General features: G+C 41.4%; 1 protein-coding gene across 4 annotated transcripts in view; it reads right to left on the reverse strand.

Moving 5' to 3' along the window:
- Window positions 1-21847, reverse strand: part of NCOR1 (nuclear receptor corepressor 1) — a gene marked incomplete at both ends in the record, with an annotated part of 123703 nt that overhangs the window by 22165 nt on the left and 79691 nt on the right. For all 4 annotated transcript variants that reach the window (XM_079725400.1, XM_079725399.1, XM_079725402.1 and 1 more), the window contains 11 exons: window positions 285-512; window positions 2201-2561; window positions 2849-3105; window positions 3594-3677; window positions 4975-5115; window positions 6117-6285; window positions 8839-8939; window positions 9311-9412; window positions 9505-9625; window positions 13976-14136; window positions 19658-19853. In XM_079725400.1, the coding sequence (XP_079581526.1) occupies window positions 285-512; window positions 2201-2561; window positions 2849-3105; window positions 3594-3677; window positions 4975-5115; window positions 6117-6285; window positions 8839-8939; window positions 9311-9412; window positions 9505-9625; window positions 13976-14136; window positions 19658-19853 (1921 nt within the window). The remainder of the gene's footprint in view (window positions 1-284; window positions 513-2200; window positions 2562-2848; window positions 3106-3593; window positions 3678-4974; window positions 5116-6116; window positions 6286-8838; window positions 8940-9310; window positions 9413-9504; window positions 9626-13975; window positions 14137-19657; window positions 19854-21847) is intronic.

The raw sequence follows: 21847 nt of genomic DNA on the forward strand, positions 1-21847 counted from the left end.
TTAACCCACTTTTCCAATCAGCTTAACCAAATGCCATCAGACAAGAGAGCTTTCCACATACCTAGTATTTTTAGTTCTTTAAGGGGTGCTGGTAATATTTTGTGTCTTGATCTGAGAGCTGGTTACATGGGGTGTATAGTTTGTGAAAATTCACTGAACTATATACACTAATGACACACGCAACTGTCTGCGGACTGTACCTTAATAAACAGAAAGTCTAGAAAGGCACACAGGTATGTTATTTCTTTGCTTTCAGTTCAGTTATTACTACACATGGTGCTTACCAGGATCTAGAGCCCGGTGGAACGGCATGGCTGGGTCCAGATGTGTGGGCAGATGGCTCCGGTAAACCTCCCCTGGGGCACTGCCCCTGTGGTGTGCCTCAAAAGGGCTGTGGCTCACTGCAGGGTCTACCCCAGGAACTGGAGACTTCGCTGTGATGCTTTCCCTCTGGGTAGGGGTCAGTGTCGATTTCCTTTCATGACTGGTAGACTTGCTAGAAGAAATTGTAACTGCAAGGAAAAAAACAGGGGCCAACACCACAAATTCTTAAGCAAACTTGTTAATGTTCATTTCTCAACCACTCAAATACAGACCATATTCGTATAGTATTTTGATCTTCTCTTCCCACTAAACATGTAACAGTAATCTTGCAGAATATGCAAATGTGAAGAACTGGCAGGCACCTCTGTGATTTGGAGACTGCCCCCTTCTGGATCACAGCCCGGGTTTACCCCCTAATGCTACGACTAAAAACGACGTGCGACACTCCTCTTTAAACCCTGCTATACACTGTTTCGTTGTCTCTGCAACCTGATATTCTAATTTCTCTTGATCCTGCATGCATCAAACCTCAGCTTGCTCTCCGCCTGCGCTGCCAGCCCCTGCTAGGCTACACTGAGTCTCCTCGCTCTGTACGTCCAGAGACTTTCTTACCAGCATCAGTCTCCTCCCTGCCCCAGCTGCTTCTTTTCTACATGACGGTATCCAGAGAGGCTTGATCGTCCCATCAGTGCTACCAGCCACAACCCTCTATCATTTTAATGATTGTGGTAAAACACACGGAACATAAAATTTACAATTTTAGCCATTACAAAGGCTACTCTTCAGTGACAGTAATACATATACAATGTTGTGCAACCGTCAGCACCACCTAATCCTTCAGATTTTGATAATATCAACTTTGCTATGATCACACAAACCTGCCTGTCAAAACCAAGAAATCAGGCTGGTTTAGTACATCCCCTCACACCCCAACTTGCTCTAACTTGCAGAGCCTTTCCCTCTGCAGGGCACTTCTCCTCTTTCGTAACTAGAGCCAACAAGGTTTGGGTTCACTCCGTGCCCCCGAACAGGCGCTTTCCTCTCCTTCTCCCTCCGTGCCACCCCTCCTACCGCCCACATCCTTCACGCCCACAGCCTCACAGAGTGCAGCCCAGGACCCTGCACGGAAGCCCAGCCATAAATGAGTACCGCAGTACCGTCAAAAATGCTAAGTGGAAGCATGTTTAAGGGCCTTGGATTGCTTCAGGGACCACCTGGTAGAAACCATGCCTTTCAGCTCGCTGATCTACCTGCCAGCAGCATAAACCCCAAGGAGGTGTGGGGTCGTGGCGCCAACAGTAGTACCAACTGTAACAATAGTGCACAGTAACTGAGTCCTTCTTACACACGAGGCACTATTCTTTCCAAGTTCTTTAAACCTATCACCTCATTTTATCTTCAGAACAATCCAATGAGGTAATAAGCCTTAGTATTACACCACCAATTCACAGATGAGGAAACTATGGCACAGAAAACCTGAGGAACGGGTCCAAGTTAGTACAGCAAGGAGAACCCTGATTCAACCCTAAGCAGCCCGGCTCCACAGCTTAAATGTTCAGCCCCACAGCAGACGGCGCCCAGGAGAGAGCAGTCCAGACTGACTTCCAGAAAAGCTCACGGGTTAGCTGAAAATCTACTCTAAGCATTACTTACTCGAGCATTTCTGGACTCCATCACACTCTGCATTTAGTTAAAACATTAGGCATTTTACCTACAATTATGCCTATTTTAATTTGGCAGCCAGCCTTCCAGAGCCCTAGCATCAAGCACAGCCAACAGCGCTTTCGACCACCTGGAGCCAACGCTGGGCTGTGTGCTGCTGGCGGAGGCGGACAGCACAACACAAACGTCAGACAAGGACACGAGAGGAACACACCATCGGGAGCTCTGCTCATCATGGGCGAGCCTCTGGATGCAGTGCTGGTGTAACTCCCCGGCGTCCGCCGTGCGCTGGCGTCCTCGTAAATCCCCGGGCTCAGCTGTGCTTTGGGGGCTTCATGAAGCGTTGACCTGAGAACCGAGGGGCCAGAGCTTACCACCGACGTGTGCCGGGAACGCACAGGCTCGCCTGCTTTCACGTCCTCGTATTTTCCCCGTTCGACCGCTTTTATGCTCTCTGGCCTAATTTCCAGTGGAGGCAGCCCACGGGGCAGTCTGCTAGGCCCCGCAACCAAGGACTTGACGTTGTGCTTGATGGCGGATTGGCCTGAACTGCTGTCAGACTTGACGGGTGTGCCCTACAGGGAAAGAGACAGGCGTCACAGGCAGCCACAGCTCAGCCGCTTCTCCACCGCAGGCCACGTCAGGCTCGCGGCAACGACGGCAGCAACGACGGCTGCTGTCTGTGTGGGTCTCCATCACAGGTCCACTGAGCTGGAGCTGCACACTCTCCCACACCAGAACAACTAAGGGTAAAGCAGACACAAACCTTCATGTTTCCTTCCAAGAGACCTGACACTTATAATGCTTATAAGAACTACTGATAATCATCAGGTCGCACTGCAGTCTGAAGCGGAATGGCTACCTGGGAGATGGAGCCCTCGACCACGGGCCTCGTGCTCTGCCCCACTTCTGGCGTTTTCTGGCTTTCCTGAGTTAAAACATCTTGCCGTGGGATCTCATGGATGGAGCGCCCCATCTCTTTGATGGTGGTGATGCCATCGTAAGGTTTTCCTTTGGTAATGGCACCTTCAAACGCTCGTATGGGCGGACTCTCCCTTTTAATCTGTTTGGGGTACTTAAGGCCATCTTCAAAACTTTCAGTTGTCGCTCTTGGTGTGCCTTCAAAAAAGGATTCAAGAAACATGCTTATTAAATTAATGCCACTGAATTATACACTTAAAAACTGTTAAAATGGTAAATTTTGTTGCACAGAATTTACCGCAATATAAAAAAATGAATGCCTTGCCATCTTGCAGTTTCTAATCAATTTTCGGTTTACAAAAGATCCTTAAATAAATACTCATCGGCCATTCTTTTGCGGGGGGACGGTGTTGTTCAAGATTTAATACATCACTCATCACAATCACAGAACTGTTCTAACATAATGAAGGTGTCTCTGTATTCAAAGATTAGGCAACTATCATCTTCCAATACACTATGTAACTCAGAGAAGAAGTTATAATCAGGATTTAAATATCTAATATTTCAAAAGAGAAGATATCTTGAAAAACAGATATCTTTTTCAGATATCACACACTGCACATTAATTTCAAACTACTTTGCCAGTGAGGCAGTAATGAATAAAAGCAAATGAGCAAAATGTTTACCCTGCATTATAGAACCAGACAGCACAGTCCTTTCTTTGAGGTCAGAGTGAGGGCTCCCCCTGGGTAATGCTCGGCAGATCAGCCCTTTCAAAACAAGGAGGCAATTCCGGAGTTAGACACAACACGGATGTCAGTTCACGCACACTGTTCTTAAGAGGGTGTACTGTTGATAAAAGCTCCATGGAGAAAGGGGTACCATTTTAGATTTGCAAACTATTCAGAAGAACATCATGGAAAAAATAACAAAAGTTGGAAGTACCCAAAATGACATCACCCGTTTCTTTTTAAACATTTTCCCAAATAGAAAATGGCCACAGAAGACATCTATTGTTAAGTCAAAAAGTAAAGAACAACATTTTCAAAGCTAAATCTAAACACCCAGTGCTTTCTGATAGAGGTGAGAGAAAATATAGGGGGATTGGAAATCATTGTTTAGCTCTGAAATATACCTGTGGGAAGGGGAAAACATGAAAGATGGATACCTCAAAAAAAGGTAAAATATATTAAATGAAACATGAAAATCAAAATGAAAGAGATGTAAATAACCTCCTAAGAAGTTTCATGTTATACTGCCAACAAATCTGAATCAAGGAAAGAAAGGAAAGTGAGATTTTTTTTTTTTTTTTTACTACAGAGAAAATCCAGCTCTTAGAAAATTTCACAGGCCTTCAAGATTGAGGAGTCCTTACCCTGTTTTTAGTATTTTATCTAGATTAAAATAAAATAACTGAGGCAGGTTAAGATTTAAGGAAAGTGAGCCACTAACAAAACAAAACCACAGCTATCATTTGATGAATGCAGGTCACATGCTCAGCACAAGACTGCACACCTGTCTCTAATCCTCACACAATGGTAGGTACAATCCCTTAATTTACAGAGCAAGAAACAGACACAGAGAAATTCACCAGCAAAGAGTGAAGTTAGGATTCAAATACATGTCTTTGCTCTGCCCATTATACCACTCTATCTGCCTCACAATAAAAACAAAGTTCTCATGATGAATTTCACATTTTTAAACTCACTTAACTCAAACAGGAATAATCTACAAATTATATGAGCATTCTAACAGTTACCTACGGTATGACCAATTATGTTTAATTTTTACTTCCCTCCACTGTCACGTACCACTTGATTTACATGTAGATATGAACATAAGTTTAAACATTTATTAATATATATTTCATGTTAATATATTAACTATATTTCATATTACATGCATTAGTAATATATTAATATATTTATATGAGTTTCATTTATATATTGATATAAATATAAATTTCAGGTTGAAACGACAGAGACTGAATACAACCTAACTCAACAATGGAAATTTACTATACGAAATTCAATGTATCTAAACAGCGTTCTGGAAACAACACCTCACCCTCCAGCGGTGCTGACACAGGAGACTCCCTCATGGACAACCCTTGCTTTAGAGCTCCTTCCACTGATTCATAGCTTCTTTTGAGACTGATTTCATGAGCTGTTCTCGGACTCCTCGTCCCTTCTCGGGCATTCTTAATATCTGCAGGACATAGACACAAGAATTGCTCGGACAGAGCCCAAGGCCTACTGTATGGTAAATAAGTTATCTTAATTTCATAATCTTACACACACACACAAAAAAAAATATATATATAAACTGGTCTTAATCTACTATATACATCTGTGCAGATGCCGTTTATAAAAACGTTTTCATTCACTCAAATATATTTATTGAGTGTCAGGCATAAACCAGGCTTGCAGATTAGGTTAACAAATTAAGTCCCTTCCCTCGTGAAACTCAGCAGTAGTGGTGGATACAGATAAATTACCAGGTGGTTACACACAGTAACCGGTACTATGGACAGTGGGCTATGAGAATGCTGGAAGCGGATCCTGACATCTAAAAGCTCAGATAAGGGTCACTGAACACAGCACTGCAGTTCACGAAAGTCACTGTTGACTGAGCCAGTGTGGACACAGTGGGCAAAGGGGAGATTCACACCCTGGGTGGGATAGCGTGAGATTTAATCTCACTACTCACAACAGCATGCAATTTAAAACTGAAACTTAAGGATACACCTAAAGATAAATGCTCACATACATACAGACATTAAAATAGTTATATTTAAGCAGCATTTAAATTCAATACTCTTTCTAGGATTATCAGACTATTATCTACTCCTTAATTCTTAACACATAAAATAGGTACCCCTTTAAAATAAAAGTGATTCTATTAAAGTTAAACAAAGATTCTTTTCCTAGGCTAAATCAAATGACCACAGCTGGCGATGTAAGATACCACTCAGGGGACACTTAGTATGGGCTCTGCACTGTTAATCACTTTTCATTGACTGTTTCAGTTAATTTTTCACAAAAGTTCCACGAGAAGTACCAGTATTAACCTTTTTTTACATTACAGAGAGGAAACTTGGGCTCAGGGAAGGAAAACTAACTTTTCCAAAGCAAGCATGTAGGGAACCAGAACCATGTCCTTAGTCACACATTACAACACTGGCTTCAGTGTGGAGGTGCAATACTTACTATCATAAGATAAGATGTGTCCACTTTTGCCTTCATAAATAACATGGCCTTTGGATGAAGCTTCCTCTCGGCCTTTCTCAGGACTGCTCTCTTCAATGGACAGTCTAGAAATGGGTCCCTTTACCAAAGCCTCAGTTGGTATGCCAGCCTGGGACAGAGCCGGGGTCCCCTGTCATCAATTCAAACACAGGCACAGCGTCAATTCAAACACAGCATCACTCGAGTTTACAGGAAACACAGACGCTCAGAAAATGTAACCTGCCACACCGAGAGTCAGAGGAAGCCATGTCCTCAAATAAGAAAGGCCAGCACATGATGGGAAATCAGACACACGTTTTATAAACGTAAAGAAACACTGTACCTTGGTCCTTGAACCCTGCCATACAAAACTTCTTAAAATGCTAACAGGTATATGAGTTGATGAGCTTTCTTCCTCACCTCAAAGTCAAACCTCTATGAAGGTACTTAACTCTCAGAAACAAAATGTGTCTTAAGGCCTAAAATCACGCAAATGTAATAAAGCTTTTTCAAAATTTCTAAGAAAAATAAGTCAACAAATTAAGTTTTAAATTAAAGTACCACCACCTTCTCTCATACTGTGATGAGGGAAAAAGAGCTTTCAGTTACTAAACCGTCTGCTGGGTTAGACCTCTGGTCATCAATAAGAGGGGACAAAAAACTCAGATGCCCCCGTGCTGTGATGTGACTCAAATTAGGTTAGGTCACCCGCGTTTTCACCAACACTAGTCCTCTTCTGGGTCGCCTGTGGCCACGGTTCTTGTCACCCTTCCTTCAAGGGAAGCACTCATGGAACCTCAAGTGCAGAACACTGTGCACAGTGAGCTGCCTGGGTTGCACGGGACAGTGGGGGGCCCAGCCCCAGCCCACACACACTCCAAAACTCAGTGTTCCCAAAACTCCACTGAGGCCACCCTGAACCCATGTGTCCCTGCAGGAGAGTGATGGGGTCCACGTGTCCGCTCGTGCAGCCGAGAGGTGAGCTCAGTGGTGAACACCCAGAAATCCTCACACCCTCTTTGGAAGTGCTCATGTCACACGGACAGACAGATTGGAAAATTGACAGGCAAAGCCCAGCCTCACTTGATCCAGTTCATTCCGCATCCGGTTTGGATACTGGAGTGAAAATGAAGAAGGAAAAATAAGATGCATAGGCCATTTATTTTTCTTCTATTTATATTAAAGTGTTTGCTTATTCTGAAAACTAACATCAGGGGACTGGATAACTTTGGTCAAATGTGAAAGGAGAGATCTGAGAAGTTAGTGTGTAACTTTCCAGATCACTACACACCACATGCTCTATAACCACGTATCAGAAAGAAATCACTGGACTCTTGTTAAAATGGAGATTCTGGGACTTCCCTAGTGGCGCAGTGGTTAAGAATCCGCCTGCCAAGGCAGGGGACACGGGTTCGAGCCCTGGTCCGGGAAGATCCCACATGCCGCAGAGCAACTAAGCCTGTGCGCCACAACTACTGAGCCTGCGCTCTAGAGCCCGCGAGCCACAACTACTGAAGCCCGCATGCCACAACAACTGAAGCCTGTGCACCTAGAGCCCGCGCTCCGCAACAAGAGAAGCCACCACAGTGAGAAGCCCGCGCACCGCAACGAAGAGCAGCCCACGCACCGCAACCAGAGAAAGCCCGTGCGCAGCAATGAAGACCCAATGCAGCCATAAATAAATAATTAATTAATTAATTAAATTTTTTTTTTTTTTTTTTTTAAAAAAAAAAAGGAGATTCTGATTCCATCGGTCTGGAGCAGGGACTGAAATCTCTGCGTTATCCTAACAAGTTCCCAGGTGGTGCTGCTCCTCTGGGGCGCACTACACTCGGTCAGCAGGGCCCTAGGGTTGGCTCTCGAATGGGCACTCGGCAGAACCCCTGGAGGGCTGGAGAACACAGACCGCTGGGACCCGGCCCCACGGGTGAGACTTCAGGAAAACTAGGGCAGGGATTCAACATTTATATGTCTAACAACTTCCCAGGTGATACTGATGCTGCTGCTCTGCAGACCAAACTTTAACAACCACTGTCCTAGGGAACAGAAACAGAAGTCAAGGAGGAGGAACAGAACAGAAAGCTTGTGACAGGCACACGCACAAAAGTACAGGATTCTGTTTACAACGAATTCCCAAAATAGAATTTTCCTTTTCCAGATCTACATTAATAAAGAGGCTAAGGACTGTTTTACATTTCAAACTAAAATTTACATCTAACTGAGGAAAAGAAAGACCTTTTATTAATCAAAATTGGCACCTCAGCCTAAAATTAGAAGAAGATACTTGACTTCTGGTGCTTTTGTCAATACCATCCATATTTCCTGAGACTACAGACCTTCCTTTTCAGAAGGGGCAAAGCAAGCAAACAATTTATAATGATTTTCCTCTCAATTTCTATTTAAGCTGAACACAATGGTAAAAGCTTTGCCAGGAAGACAGTGAGAGTTACATGAATTAGAACTTGTTTCTTCTGCCAAGTTGCAAATAATTTCAAATGAACCACAGTACAGATGATACGGCTTGTGGTCGAAAGGATCACATTACTGTCTCTCTGCACACGGTTTATAGATCTGAGGTTTATCATCACTGAGACCCCGTTCCATAACCCAGGACAACGAACAACATAGTCACAAAACTACTGCTAGAGCAGCCAACACGCTCGACACATCACTTCTGGTTGTCTCATGAATGAGCGCAACTAACCTGGGTGATAGAGCCCCGGAGGGATGGGATGCTCTCCACAGAAAGTTTGCTGGAGGGAGTTCCCCGAGTTATACTTCCTTCTTGAATGGCTCCTGTAGTACCTGAATAAAAACAGAATCATTAGTGAATCACACCCCTGCACCTGCAAAAAAAAAAAAAAAACACAAAAAAAACAAAAAACCAAGCAAACAAAATCAGCCCCTACTTCGAAGAGAGGAAACAGCGGCACAAAAAGAATAGTTTTTGTTTTATTGAAATGTACTTTTAAAATAATTTTGCAATTATTAAAAAGGACTGTAGAAATACGAAATTTCAAAGTTTTAAAGTCATTTTTATACAGAAAGAAAACTTACATTTAGAATTTAAAGGCTCTAATTTAAGAGCCCATCATCATTAAAACACATTAATGACTTCCTTTAATATATTTATTGGGGACCAGAGTTTAGTATTTCTGCCAAACAGCATATTTTACCTCTGACCACTCCTTCATGTTGGGCTCTGACCAATAAACCCTCAGGTTGTGAGTTTTGGCTTCGGGGAGAAAACTCTTCTTGCTTGATGTAGGGCACAGTAGCTACGGACCAAAGCAAGAGAAAGTGAGCTCAAGTGCTGAATCCCTGACTGTGACACTACAAAGGCAGAGATGGCCACGTCCTCCTCACTGACCTGGCTTGGCGGCCTCCTGCTGCCGTGGCAGTCCCAGGGAGATGGAGCCCGCCGAGGGCTTCGCTGCCTCGGGAGCATAGGAGGCCTGATTAGGAGAAGGCAAGTAAGTGCCGGGTGTTCCCTAAAAATAATGTTAAAGGACTAGAATAACACTGTCTTTTCACAAGGTCAACTATATATTTAAGGTACAGGTTTCTGTTTATAAAACTTACCACTCACCCCCCACCAAAATTAAGAACAGCTATTTCTAAAGCAAGAAAATCCCTGACACAGATTGGTTAAATTTTAAAAGTGTTTAAAGGGAGCAAGATATGTCTTCCAAAATTACCATAAATTTTATGAATATGCATTACTAACAAATTACATAAATAAAAGCACTTAACCATACACGCAAAATGTAAGCTACTATTATTAACAACATTATCCCTCGTAAAAATGCTATGGGATAGAAGCACCAATGAAAATGGTGGAGTAAGGACTTCCAAGAACCTTCCTCCATAAAGGCAACCAGAAAACTAGCAAAAATTTTAAGAATCAGCCTTTAAGAACTCTTTTCCAACGCTTTAATCAAAGGCTTGTAGAAATCTGGGAGTATTTATTCAAGAAAAATGGCAGAACCTAGGTAAGAACCATGAGCTCTGTGACACTTGGACTTGCTCTGCTGTCCCTCCCATGCCCCCCACCCCCCAACCCCCGCCAGCTCTGTCTCAGCCTTGAGAACCCACAGCCCTCGATCATGGTGAAAACCAGCAGTCCAGCAGACAGCACAAGGGAAAGAATGGGGTTATCATTCCCAGGTAACTGTCATGATCAGACTGGTCTGACGGTTCTCTGAGAGACTCACTTGCAAAGCTGTCCTTTCTGGCCTGACTGTGGTGGGGAAGAAAGTTCAGGCTTGTCAAAAACTATCAGAGTCAATGGACTAACCTCTCCACTGGCTGAGGCAGGAGAGAACAGCTAGGGCGAAAAAACAGGCTAAACAAAAACCTTAAGAGGAAAAGCTAAGGGAAGAGATATTCACAAGGGATTTGAAAAGCTCCAACATCTTCCTAGGAACCTAGAAGGCCAAGTGCACGTGCAAGGCTGTGTACCTGCCAGGGAAGACACGAGAAGGACATGAGTTCTCACCGCTGGCTGACCTCAAGGCTCTGAGAAAGCAGGAAGTGAAGACTAAGGCAGAATTGTCAGCTGCCTGGCTGAACGTTGAAGGCATATCCCAACATACGCACACACAGCCCCTCAGTAAAGACTGGGAAACTTCCTCTTTCTGGGCACTGAACTCTCTGTCTAATCACTAGCTGACCGCTAATTAAGCAAATAGAGACTTCAGTGGCCACACAAGAATACAGACTTCACTGAATTAGTTCAAATAAACAACAACAAAAGTATACAGCAGCAGCAACAACAAATCCTAGGGAGAAAGGAGAATCTGATTTCCAGAGTTCTACATTATGTTATGTGTTTCAACCAAAAATTACAAGACATGCCAAGAAACAAGAACGTATGATCCATACACAGGAGGGTAAAAAAAAAAAAGCAGTGAATAAAAACTGTCCCTGGGCTTTAGACTTGTTAGGAAAAGACTTTAAGTCAGCTATTATAAATAAGTTCAATGAACTATAGGGAACCATGTATAAAGAATTAAAGAAAAGTATGAAAATGATGTCTCATCATATAGAGAATATCAACAAAGGGAAAGAAATCATAAAACAGAACCACATAGAAATTCTGAAGTTGAAAAGTATAAGAATTGGAGAAAAAGAAAAACTCTCAGCAAACTAAGAATATACAGAAACATCATCAATCTGATGAAGGGCACCTATGAAAAGTCTGTAGTTAACATACCTACAAGTGAAATATTGAATGCCTCCCTCCTAAGATGGGCAACAAGCAAAGTATACTCTCTTCACCACTTCTATTAAACATTGTTCTAAAAGTTCTACCCTAACCAGTTTAATAAAACAAGGAAAAGGAAAGGCATAAAGATTGGAAAGGAAGAAGTAAAACTGTCTTTATTTGTAGACAACACACATACAGAGAAAGTCCTAAGAAATCTACACCCCCCCCAAAAAACAAAAATAAAACCAAAAAACCCTATCAGAAACAGTAAGTAAATGTAACAGGAAATAAGGTCAAGATATAAAAATCAACTTTTTTCATACACCAGAAAGAACCAGAAAAGGAAAATTTTTAAAATATCACTTATAAAAACATAAAGTACATTATAAATAATCAAATTAACTGATAGTAAAGCTAACAAAACATATACAAAATCTCTACAGTGAAAATTACAAAATACTGCTGAGAGAAATCAAAGACCTAAATAAATGGAAAGACGAACATGTGCATGGATTAGAAGACTCAACTTTCTTAAGAATTAATCTACAGATTTAATGCAATACCAACCAAAATCCCAGCAGAATTTTTTGTAGGAACTGACAAACTGATTATGTAACTTATATGGAAATACAAGAGACACAGAAGAGCTAAAACAATCTTGAGAATAAGAACACTGCAGAACTTATACGACATGATCTTAAGACTTACTATAAAAACCACAGTAACCAAGACTGGTGCTGATGAAAGGATGGGCAAGTAGGTCAATGGGACAGAATAGAGTCCAGAAACAGACCCAAACATGCAAATGGGAGAGAGACAAGACTTTTCAACCAACGTGACGGGAATGCAGATCCACATGGATGGATGAGGCCCATCCTTGCCTCACACTGTACACAGAAATCAGTTTCACATGGACCTAAATACAAAAGCCAGAACTATTAAGCTTTCAGAAGAAAATCTAGGAGAAAATCTCCACGAGCTTGAAACAGGCAATGATTTTTTAGAGAAAAAGAACTAGTCATAAGAGGGAAAAAAATATATATATAGACTTCCATCAAAATTTAAAACTTCTACGCATCAAAACACACAAGCCACAAATAGAGAAAAAAAAATATATATATAAAAAACAGAATTTTCATCTGTGATGTATAAAGAACTTCTGCAACCTAATAACTAAAAGGTCCAATAAAAACAAATAATAAGACAGTCACTTCACAATCAGATGTACAAATGGCCAATAAGTGTATGAAGCGTGCTCAACATCATTTGTTATCAGGGAAATGCAGAATAAAACCACAGTGGAATACTACATACCTACTAGTATGACTAAAATAAAAAAGACTGACAACAGCAAGTGGAACTCAGACTGTGCTGGTGGCAGTGGCACTGTAGAGCCACTCCGGAAAACTATGAAGTAAAACATCCATCTACCCAGACATTCTGCTCTCAGGGCCTATACAAGAGAAATGAAGGCACATGTCTACAAAGAGCCCGGTATAAGAATGTTCGTATCAGCTTTATTTACAGCAGCCAAAAAGCAGAAACAGCTCAGGTTTCCATCAACAAGAAAATGGATAAACAAATTGGTATGTTCACCCAATGGAGTATTATTCAGCAATAAAAAGGAAGAAGCTACTAATTACACAAAAATCTGGACGGGGACTTCCCTGGTGGCACAGTGGTTAAGAATCCGTCTGCCAATGCAGGGAACACGGGTTGGAGCCCTGGTCTGGGAAGATCCCACACGCAGCGGAGCAACTAGGCCCGTGCGCCACAACTACTGAGCCTGCGCTCTAGAGCCCGTGAGCCACAACTACTGAGCCCACGTGCCACAACTAATGAAGCCGCACGCCTAGAGCCCGTGCTCCACAAGAGAAGCCACCGCAATGGGAAGCCCGTGCACAACGACGAAGAGTAGCCCCTGCCTGCCGCAACTAGAGAAAGCCCACGTGCTGCAACGAAGACCCAACACAGCCAAAAAAAAAAAAAAAAAAAATATCTGGACGAATCCCTGAAATCATTAATGCTAAGTTAAAGAAGACAGACAAAGAAGAGCCAAAATGTAAGACTCCATTTATATCGAGTTCTGGAAAAGGCAGAACTAACCTACAACAACAGAGAGCGCTTGAGGCAGAGGAGGAAGAGAGCCTAGGAGGGGCGGAAATGGCCCCCAGCCCAATGGGGGCACGGTCACTGGTGGTGAACGTCAGTCAGCCTGACTGAGGCTTTACAATCAGACCACGTCAAGAGAGAGAGAGAGGCCAAGGTCAGAATAAACTAGGGCTTACCAATCATCTACAATTTAATATTAGAACCTTTAAAATAGTTATCCTCTAGTACTTGAAACTATTCCATCTCCATTCATGCTACACTACACTTCACGGCACACGCACCTTTCCCGAGCTAAACCAGACGGGTGCCACTGTCACTCAACCTGGGCACCTGACTCCAATAAACTTCCTGTGTGTGGTATGGAATAGAAAATGACTGCTGCATTTTCAGGTCACTGTCTCTTCATAAATAGACACATTTTTATTTATGAGGACTCTGACAAATTAATATGGGAAGGAGGGACAATTTTTACCAAAGCAAAAAACAACAGGCCATCTACTGGGAAGAGAAGCCCTTTTACCTGTGAGATGGAGCCTCCCAGTATAAAAGATGGTTTTTCTGAAGCCACTGTGGTTTTGGATGATGGGATGAGAGGAGGAGGTGGCCTAGTGGGTCGAGTTGTTGGAAGCCGAACCCCTTCAGGGAGGTTAGTTATCACTTGATGCGGAGCAGGCTGGAGGACTTTCAAAAGGGAGAAAACATTATTTAAAATAGTCAATTTCCTAGTTTGCGACATTCCACCTATCTCAATTGTTTCTTTAATCACATTTAAACTGTAAGTGAAAGATGAAGTTGAGGATGAACATTTCTATTTTAAATTTCTTTCACTTAAATTAAACCTGTATCCATACTCAGGTCACAAATGGTATTTGTGAGGTTGAAATACTGAACTCCCTGGCAAACCAGAGCCTTCAGGCTGACGTCCATTTCAAACTATTTCTGCTCAGCATATGCAAGTGGCAAACAATTTTTTCTCTCTCTCCATCACTCTTTGGACCTCACAATGGAGGTGAGAAAAAGGGTGTTTCTTAGGAACAGCTGATATTACAACTCTGGAGAATATACAGATTGACTGACAACCAGTTATACGTCCTCTTTGCATCCTGCATAATTTGGAAACATTTGCTGATTCTGACTCTCACAGACACTTGAATTTTTTTTAGGAGGGTGGATCTCAAGGTTTTTACAAAGTACATGTACTCTTAAAAGAAGGTAGTCAATGTCATAGTACACATGTATGAACACAAACCTCCCAGTGGCCCAGTGCATCTCAACTGAATACAACTGAAGATGGAATGCAGAGAAATTCTGAAACAGCAAGGACGCATCCTGGGAGTAAACCACCCAGGCCATCACGTGTAGGTTGATGGCCAGCAGCCACGGCACAGAGGAGCGGTATTTACCTGGCGGGACACTACAGCGGGCTGCACTCACATCGGGCTGTGGCGCAGCTTTACTGACTTCTCTAGGAGAGAGGCTACACGGTGATGCTGACCTTGCTGCGGTACTGTGCATCTGTGCTTCCTGTGCTAGAGCACGTGTAACCTCAGCATAAGGCATAGAGGCGACTGATTTTCCTATGAAAGTTAAAGTTATCAAAATAAGGGAAGAACCCCATATTAAAATAGTAAGTGTGAAAGGACCAAGCCCACACCATCCAGGGGCAGATCCAACTATACACTACTATCAACATCTAAAATTCCCGGGGGGGAATCCACCCACAGAGAGGTTTTAAAAACCCCTATAAATCTAAATCTTCTGTGTAAGCGTCTTTACTGTGACCTAATAAAATCCTCAAAAATTCAATTACAACTTTTCCTTTCAAATCACAAAGAACTTCTCTTTCCTCTCAATAGGAGAATCAAGTATTTTCACATGCAATAAAGACCACAGCAGGCAAACATCAGATTATCCAGTCATTCTGTGAATTCAAGTATGGCCTGAATTAGAGGCCAGAACTCTGAGGATTTCACCTCTTATAATTAGCCTGTTGAAGCCCACTGCTTAATATTCAGAGAAATAAATGCAATCAAGAAATGGAAGAAGGATTTCAAAAGATACAGATCAAAATAATTTTTAAAGGCTACACAAGCTTATAAAATTATGAATTTTACTGTAGTAATGCTGATGAAAATTATTCCACATAATTTACCTCCACATAAAGTATTAAAAAAAGCCTGAAGCATTTAAAGGGCCTATCAGATATGCAGAGTCATATTAAGACTTAAAAACATACATATATGTAATTATATATATAATATACAATCTTTTCTTTTTTTTTTTAAAGTGAATCGACATACTGTCATTTTGGAAAATAAGAAAAGCACAAAGAAGATAGTGAAAACTCATCTGTAATCCAAACCACTTTAAACTGTGGCATTTTAATGTCTGCCGGAACAAATTCCCATTCATTTTTTATTCTTTTGCTTACCTAGTCTTACCCATTTATTCTTCCACATAAATCTAAATTTAAAATCATTTTGAATACTTCCTCCCCAAACAAAGTATCACTGGAACTTTCAGTGGACATGCATTAAATTTCTCTCCTGTATTTATAGGAGACTTGACATTTTATAATGAGCTTTCTAATTGAGGAAGCTAGATGTTTTCATATAGGTCATTTTTCATAATTTCATAAAAAGTATTCATAGGTATTTTATATTTTGTTGTGAGGAAAACCATCTGTTTAATATACATGGGAATATATATATTTATATATACTAATTACTGCAGATATATAAGAAAGAAAGTTGTAGATTTCTGTATATCAATTCTTTCTGAGAAACTTAATGAACTTTCCTCTTAGCTCTAAGAATTTTCTCAGTTAATTCTCTTAGGCTTCCTAGGTGAATAATCTTACCCTGTGAATAATAAATTGTCTTCTCCCTTCAACAGCTAAACCTCGTTTGGTTCCTTTCTTTCTTCCTGCACTGCAGTAAGTAACACTGGGCATCCTCACAGGTCCTTTCTAAAGAGACGGTCTCTAGCATTTCACTTTTAAGTGGATGGTTTGTGACTGGTTTCAGATAGAGACTCATTAGCAAAATTAAAACGTTCTTCAGTTAACTAAGATATTTTTAAAAACCAGAAACAACAACTATAATGTCAGCTAATAGGAATCTGTACTATGGGCAGAGCACTGTGTATTACAGAAGTATCTCGTTTAGCCCTCATGACTAACGAGATCATTAACACCATTTGACAGAGGAGGAAACTGAAGCTCAGAAGAATCACATCTAACTGCCCAACCAAGGCTGGAGATTTTTTGAAAGCAGTGCAATTCCTGGCCCTGAGCTCTAAACCATCCTGAGTGCAATGGTGTCTCCCTGAGCACTGGGTGTAGAAATTTCAGATGCCTCTGGGGTAACCATCAAGATGATGTTACCCGTTCCTTCTCTGAAGGATTAATGTAATGAATTAGATTATTAAGTGTCCTGATACTGTGCAGATTTATGAAATAAACCAACTTTAAAAGAATATCACTTCTCCCTTTCTGGAGGATTTAACATGAGAGTGCATTGTAATATATATTACATATATTCAGTGTCTGATTGTTTTATAATCATGTGGAAAAACACACTGTCGTAATAGTGCTAAAGAAAAGGATGAAAGTTTAGATGGTTTTAAATATAGCTATTTAAATCATCATGTACTCAGCTGAAAAAATTAAGAAACAACAACAGCAAAATAAACTAGATTCAGTTGCACAGAGGCATTAACTCTTATTTTGATTGGACTGATTTTAAAACCTGCATTAGAATTTCACTTCTAACTCTCTCTCTACATGTGTAATGTCTGAGTTCTTTCACCGTAGAAAAAAGGTTTCCAACTAAAGCAGGAGTCAACTTGTGTAAACGTCACTGGAAAATGAAAACAATCTTTCTCTGAGGTTTTTTCAAGCTTTTCTACAAGTGGAAAGGCTTACGCCACCTGTCTCATTGATATTAAGAGAAGGTGAACTCAATCAAACAGGTGGACAACAGGTGCTGCCTGTTGCCTTCTAAATGAGCCCATGAAGGGAAAAGCCAAAACTGTGGTCCTACCCTCAGGTGGACAATACCAGTTTGGTGATGGTTTATACGTAAATCCTCTTCTCACTATATTTACCATCCTATAAACTATTCTATGATGCTGCACTGAAAACATTTATATCAAACAGTCTACATACAAGCAAGTTAACTGCAAATATAGAAATGTTATTTGGGAGATTATCCTTTAAGTGAAATATAGGATAGCTATAAATTCAGGAGAGCCTTCAGGCACTTGTTAAATAAATTACTAGATGAACATACTAGCTAGATTAGCTAAAACAAAAGTTAACCTTGGGAAAAAATGTAAATCAACCATCCCAGTTTGTAGAGAGTCACCCTGAACCAAATTGGTGTCTTATTAACAAACACCTTGGTGTCATATTGATCAAATATATAATGACAGTTTGGTTTTAAGACCACTGCATCACTATTAAAAGTAAGGGTACCATTCAGATCTAAACCACATGAATTAATGTGACTGATCACAGAGAAATGCAAGTCACAGTTTGGAGTCTCAGAATCTAGGGCTCTAGCCTAGTTCAGTCTCTCCAGCTACCAAATACAACCCATCTCGTAAAGGAGGTCAAGAAAAGAAACTGAGGTCCTAAAATAACTATACAATATAGACATGTTAGAATGACCCAGATATTGTCACCTGAATAATGTTAAGCTTTAGCATGAGTTCAGCAAATACCTTTGACTGTCATTTTTTCTACATTTTAATTCTGCCTTAAAAAATTTATTCTAAATCATTTATGTAAGGAATAGATCAAAAGACTTTTGAATTATTCTATAATTTATCATTCTCATAATGACAGATTTTCTCATAACTGAAGACAAGCACTTCTGCTAAATCCATTTTTATCCTACTTCATTTAATCATTCCTTTAACATGTAATTACTGAGTATACATTATGTCAATTACTGAGTTAGGAATTAAGGATTCCCTAGAGGCAATATACTAAAAGCCCAAAGGTTAACAATGTTTTTTTTATCTTCATTCAAGAAATATTCATTTAGCACCTATTATACACACAGCCCTGGTGGGTATTAATCACTCTGGTTCACATTTTTAATAGCGTAAGATTTATGTTTAAAACACTAACAATCTCATATGTAAAACTCTAAAATAAGAGGTTCAGTGTGTCATGTAACTAATAAGTCATTACTGGTGTGACAGGGGCGGGGAGTCAGCAGGATCAGTTAAGCAGCACAGTTCCTCTTTTATATTAAGTAGCCCTTGAAATGCATGGTGTTCTACAGCTAATAGCTCTTATCTATGTCAGGTACTACAGTCTTCTGAATCATTACAAAAAAGGAAACCATAATCAGAGAAGACTTTAATAGTCTTATATGCTATGCATATCATACTGGATAGTCCATAAGTCATTATCAACCAGAATACATGTGCCATTTTCTTACCATGCCAGAAGAAGTTATTAAAATTTAGAAATTGCTCTCTTTTTTCTTTTTTTAAAAGAAACTAAGTGTATCATGCACCAACTAAAAAAGAGCATGCACAACTCAAATCTGTCACTTGAAATAACAGTGACGTACAACAACAGTACCTTCATGGTATCTGTTACACTATGCATATACGAATATACTACTATTACTTATTATATTATACATAAAATGATGCTGAGCCATGTCTTATAAAACAATACTGAATGCTCATTCTTTCTTACAGGTTGTAATCCTGGCAAGGCAGAGATATGGCTAGATTAGACAGACAGACAGACAGACATATTATTTGCACTTTACAGATGAGAAAACTAAAGCTGAGAAGGTCAAGTGGCTTGCCCATGGCCAGAGTGAGGGGTAAGTCAAGGTCTGACTGGCTGTATGCTACACAAAGTTGTCCCCTGTCATATCAGAGATTTAGAATGTTACTCTGATTTGCCTGGAAAACTCAGATGAATGCAGCGTAAAGCATGGCTTTTATGCAGTCATCCGGCATTAAGGTGAATATCAGAAAATTCACATTAACAACAAGACTACTGAAAATGTTACTGCCATCCCTCTGTGGTCAGAAATACTGGCATTCTTTAGTTTAACTGAGGTCAATGTGAAGGCATTTTATCTGTGAGGGACAGGCGCCATAAATCAAGTTCCTAAGCACTAAGGACACTGCTTTCAAAAAAGTTCTCTGTGGCGTGAGGGCCACCTACCTTCCCACTCTCTGTTTGGGCTCCTGGGGGTGCCCCGCGGGCTCGCAGAACCCCTGCGCTCCAGATCCAACTGCTCCTGCCTCTGCCGCTGCTCCTCCAGAAGCGCTGACTCGTGCATGGCTTTGATGTGTCGCTGGTAGAGGGCAAAGCCGCTCACTGGAGTTCCAATCGGTATGTTACATGGGGTGCAGGAAACCTACAGGAAGAAGAAAATCTAAATATGCCAATGACCAACAAAACAGTAATTACCATCTGTGGCAAGTAATGCTTCTTTCTGTAATATGACTGCTTGAAGTGATTTTACCATTTTTTAATCAAATCTTCAAGCATAATGCTTAAAATGCTAAACAATTACTTTCAGATCTGAACACAAAATAAATCCCGAAGTTGTGGTAAGAGAAATCAAAACAGAAATCACAATATTTCCATTTGCTTTTTGGGGGGGGGGGTAGGAGTCTATTAATTAATTAATTTATTTTTGCTGTGTTGGGTCTTCGTTTCTATGCGAGGGCTTCCCCTAGTTGTGGCAAGCGGGGACCACTCTTCATCACGGTGCGTGGGCCTCTCACTATCACAGCCTCTATTGTTGCAGAGCACAGGCTCCAGACGTGCAGGCTCAGTAGTTGTGGCTCACGGGCCTAGCTGCTCCGTGGCATGTGGGACCTTCCCAGACCAGGCTCAAACCCGTGCCCCCTGCATTGGCAGGCAGATTCTCAACCACTGCGCCACCAGGGAAGCCCTCCATTTGCTTTTAACTCACGATGTTGAGTCCCTAGTGGCTCAGGCTTGGGTCCCATCCTCCTCTGCCCTCTCACAGGTGCTCACATCCACTTCTATGGATTTAAATGTCACCTGTATGTTAATGGCTCATAAACTTCTATTTCTAATACATTTTCCTGCAAGTTCCACACTCACAGACTGCCTACCTAACAAATCCACTTGGATATCTCAAAGCACCTCAAAACTTATATTCAAAACGGAACTTTTCATTTGCTAAACTCAATGCTTCTCCTACAGTGATCTCCATCACACGAAACAGAACCACAGGAGCTTAAGCCAGAAACCTGGCAGCCACACTGGACTTCATCTCCTCTCTTCCCACAACCAATTCATTAACATACCAATTCTCTTCAGGACGGAAATGAAACGTCACCTCTTCAGACAGGCCATCCCTAACCATCCAAAACATACTGCAAACCCCCTCCCTCTCTTTCACAGGACACAGCACTCGCCACAATTTGCAATTAGATGCTTGTTTTCTCTGCTTCTTTTCTGTCTCTCCCACTTCATGAAGGAACCCAAGCTGCTTTGTCCAACATAAATAAACAGCCCCTAACTCAGTCCATCACTTCATGAACACAAAAGAGTCCTGGGAATAGCAGAGATCTGACTCTTTTAGAACCTGTTATCTAAAGACTTCCAGAGTTTTCTCTGCTGCCGTAAGTTGGATTTTTTTTTTTTTTTTTTTTTTTTTTGCAGTATACGGGCCTCCCACTGTCGTGGCCTCTCCCGCTGCGGAGCACAGGCTCCGGATGCGCAGGCCCAGTGGCCATGGCTCACGGGTCTAGCCGCTGCGCGGCATGTGGGATCCTCCCGGACCGAGGCACGAACCCGCGTCCCCTGCATCAGCAGGCAGACTCTCAACCACTGCGCCACCAGGGAAGCCCCGTAAGTAGGATTTTTCACTGCACCCATAACACACACATAATTTTCTTGCCTTTGTGCTTTGGCTTATATGTAAACATGGCTTTCCTCCTTTTGCTATAAAGCGAAATGAACTGTTTTGGTCCAACCAAAACACTATTTCCTACATGGAGTCTTCTTTAAGTGTCTGTCTCTTTAAGAAGGAAGCTCTTCTTCCTCTGAATCACCCATAGTATATTTTTCAAACTAAGAGAGCATCACATTTTAATTCTTTTAAATTTTTTTTATGATTTTTTTTCTGTCTTATTATCAAGACCAATCCCTAAATTTTCTGAAGTCAGAGATCATGATATTCCACACAGCTTTAAAAATGTTATCTTGGGGGCTTCCCTGGTGGCGCAGTGGTTGAGAATCTGCCTGCCAATGCAGGGGACATGGGTTCGAGCCCTCGTCTGGGAGGATTCCACATGCCGTGGAGCAACTGGGCCTGTGAGCCACAACTACTGAGCCTGAGCGCCTTGAGCTTGTGCTCTGCAACAAGAGAGG

Source organism: Hyperoodon ampullatus, assembly GCF_949752795.1.
Source record: "Hyperoodon ampullatus genome assembly, chromosome: 19".
In the NCBI taxonomy this organism is placed as follows: domain Eukaryota; kingdom Metazoa; phylum Chordata; class Mammalia; order Artiodactyla; family Ziphiidae; genus Hyperoodon; species Hyperoodon ampullatus.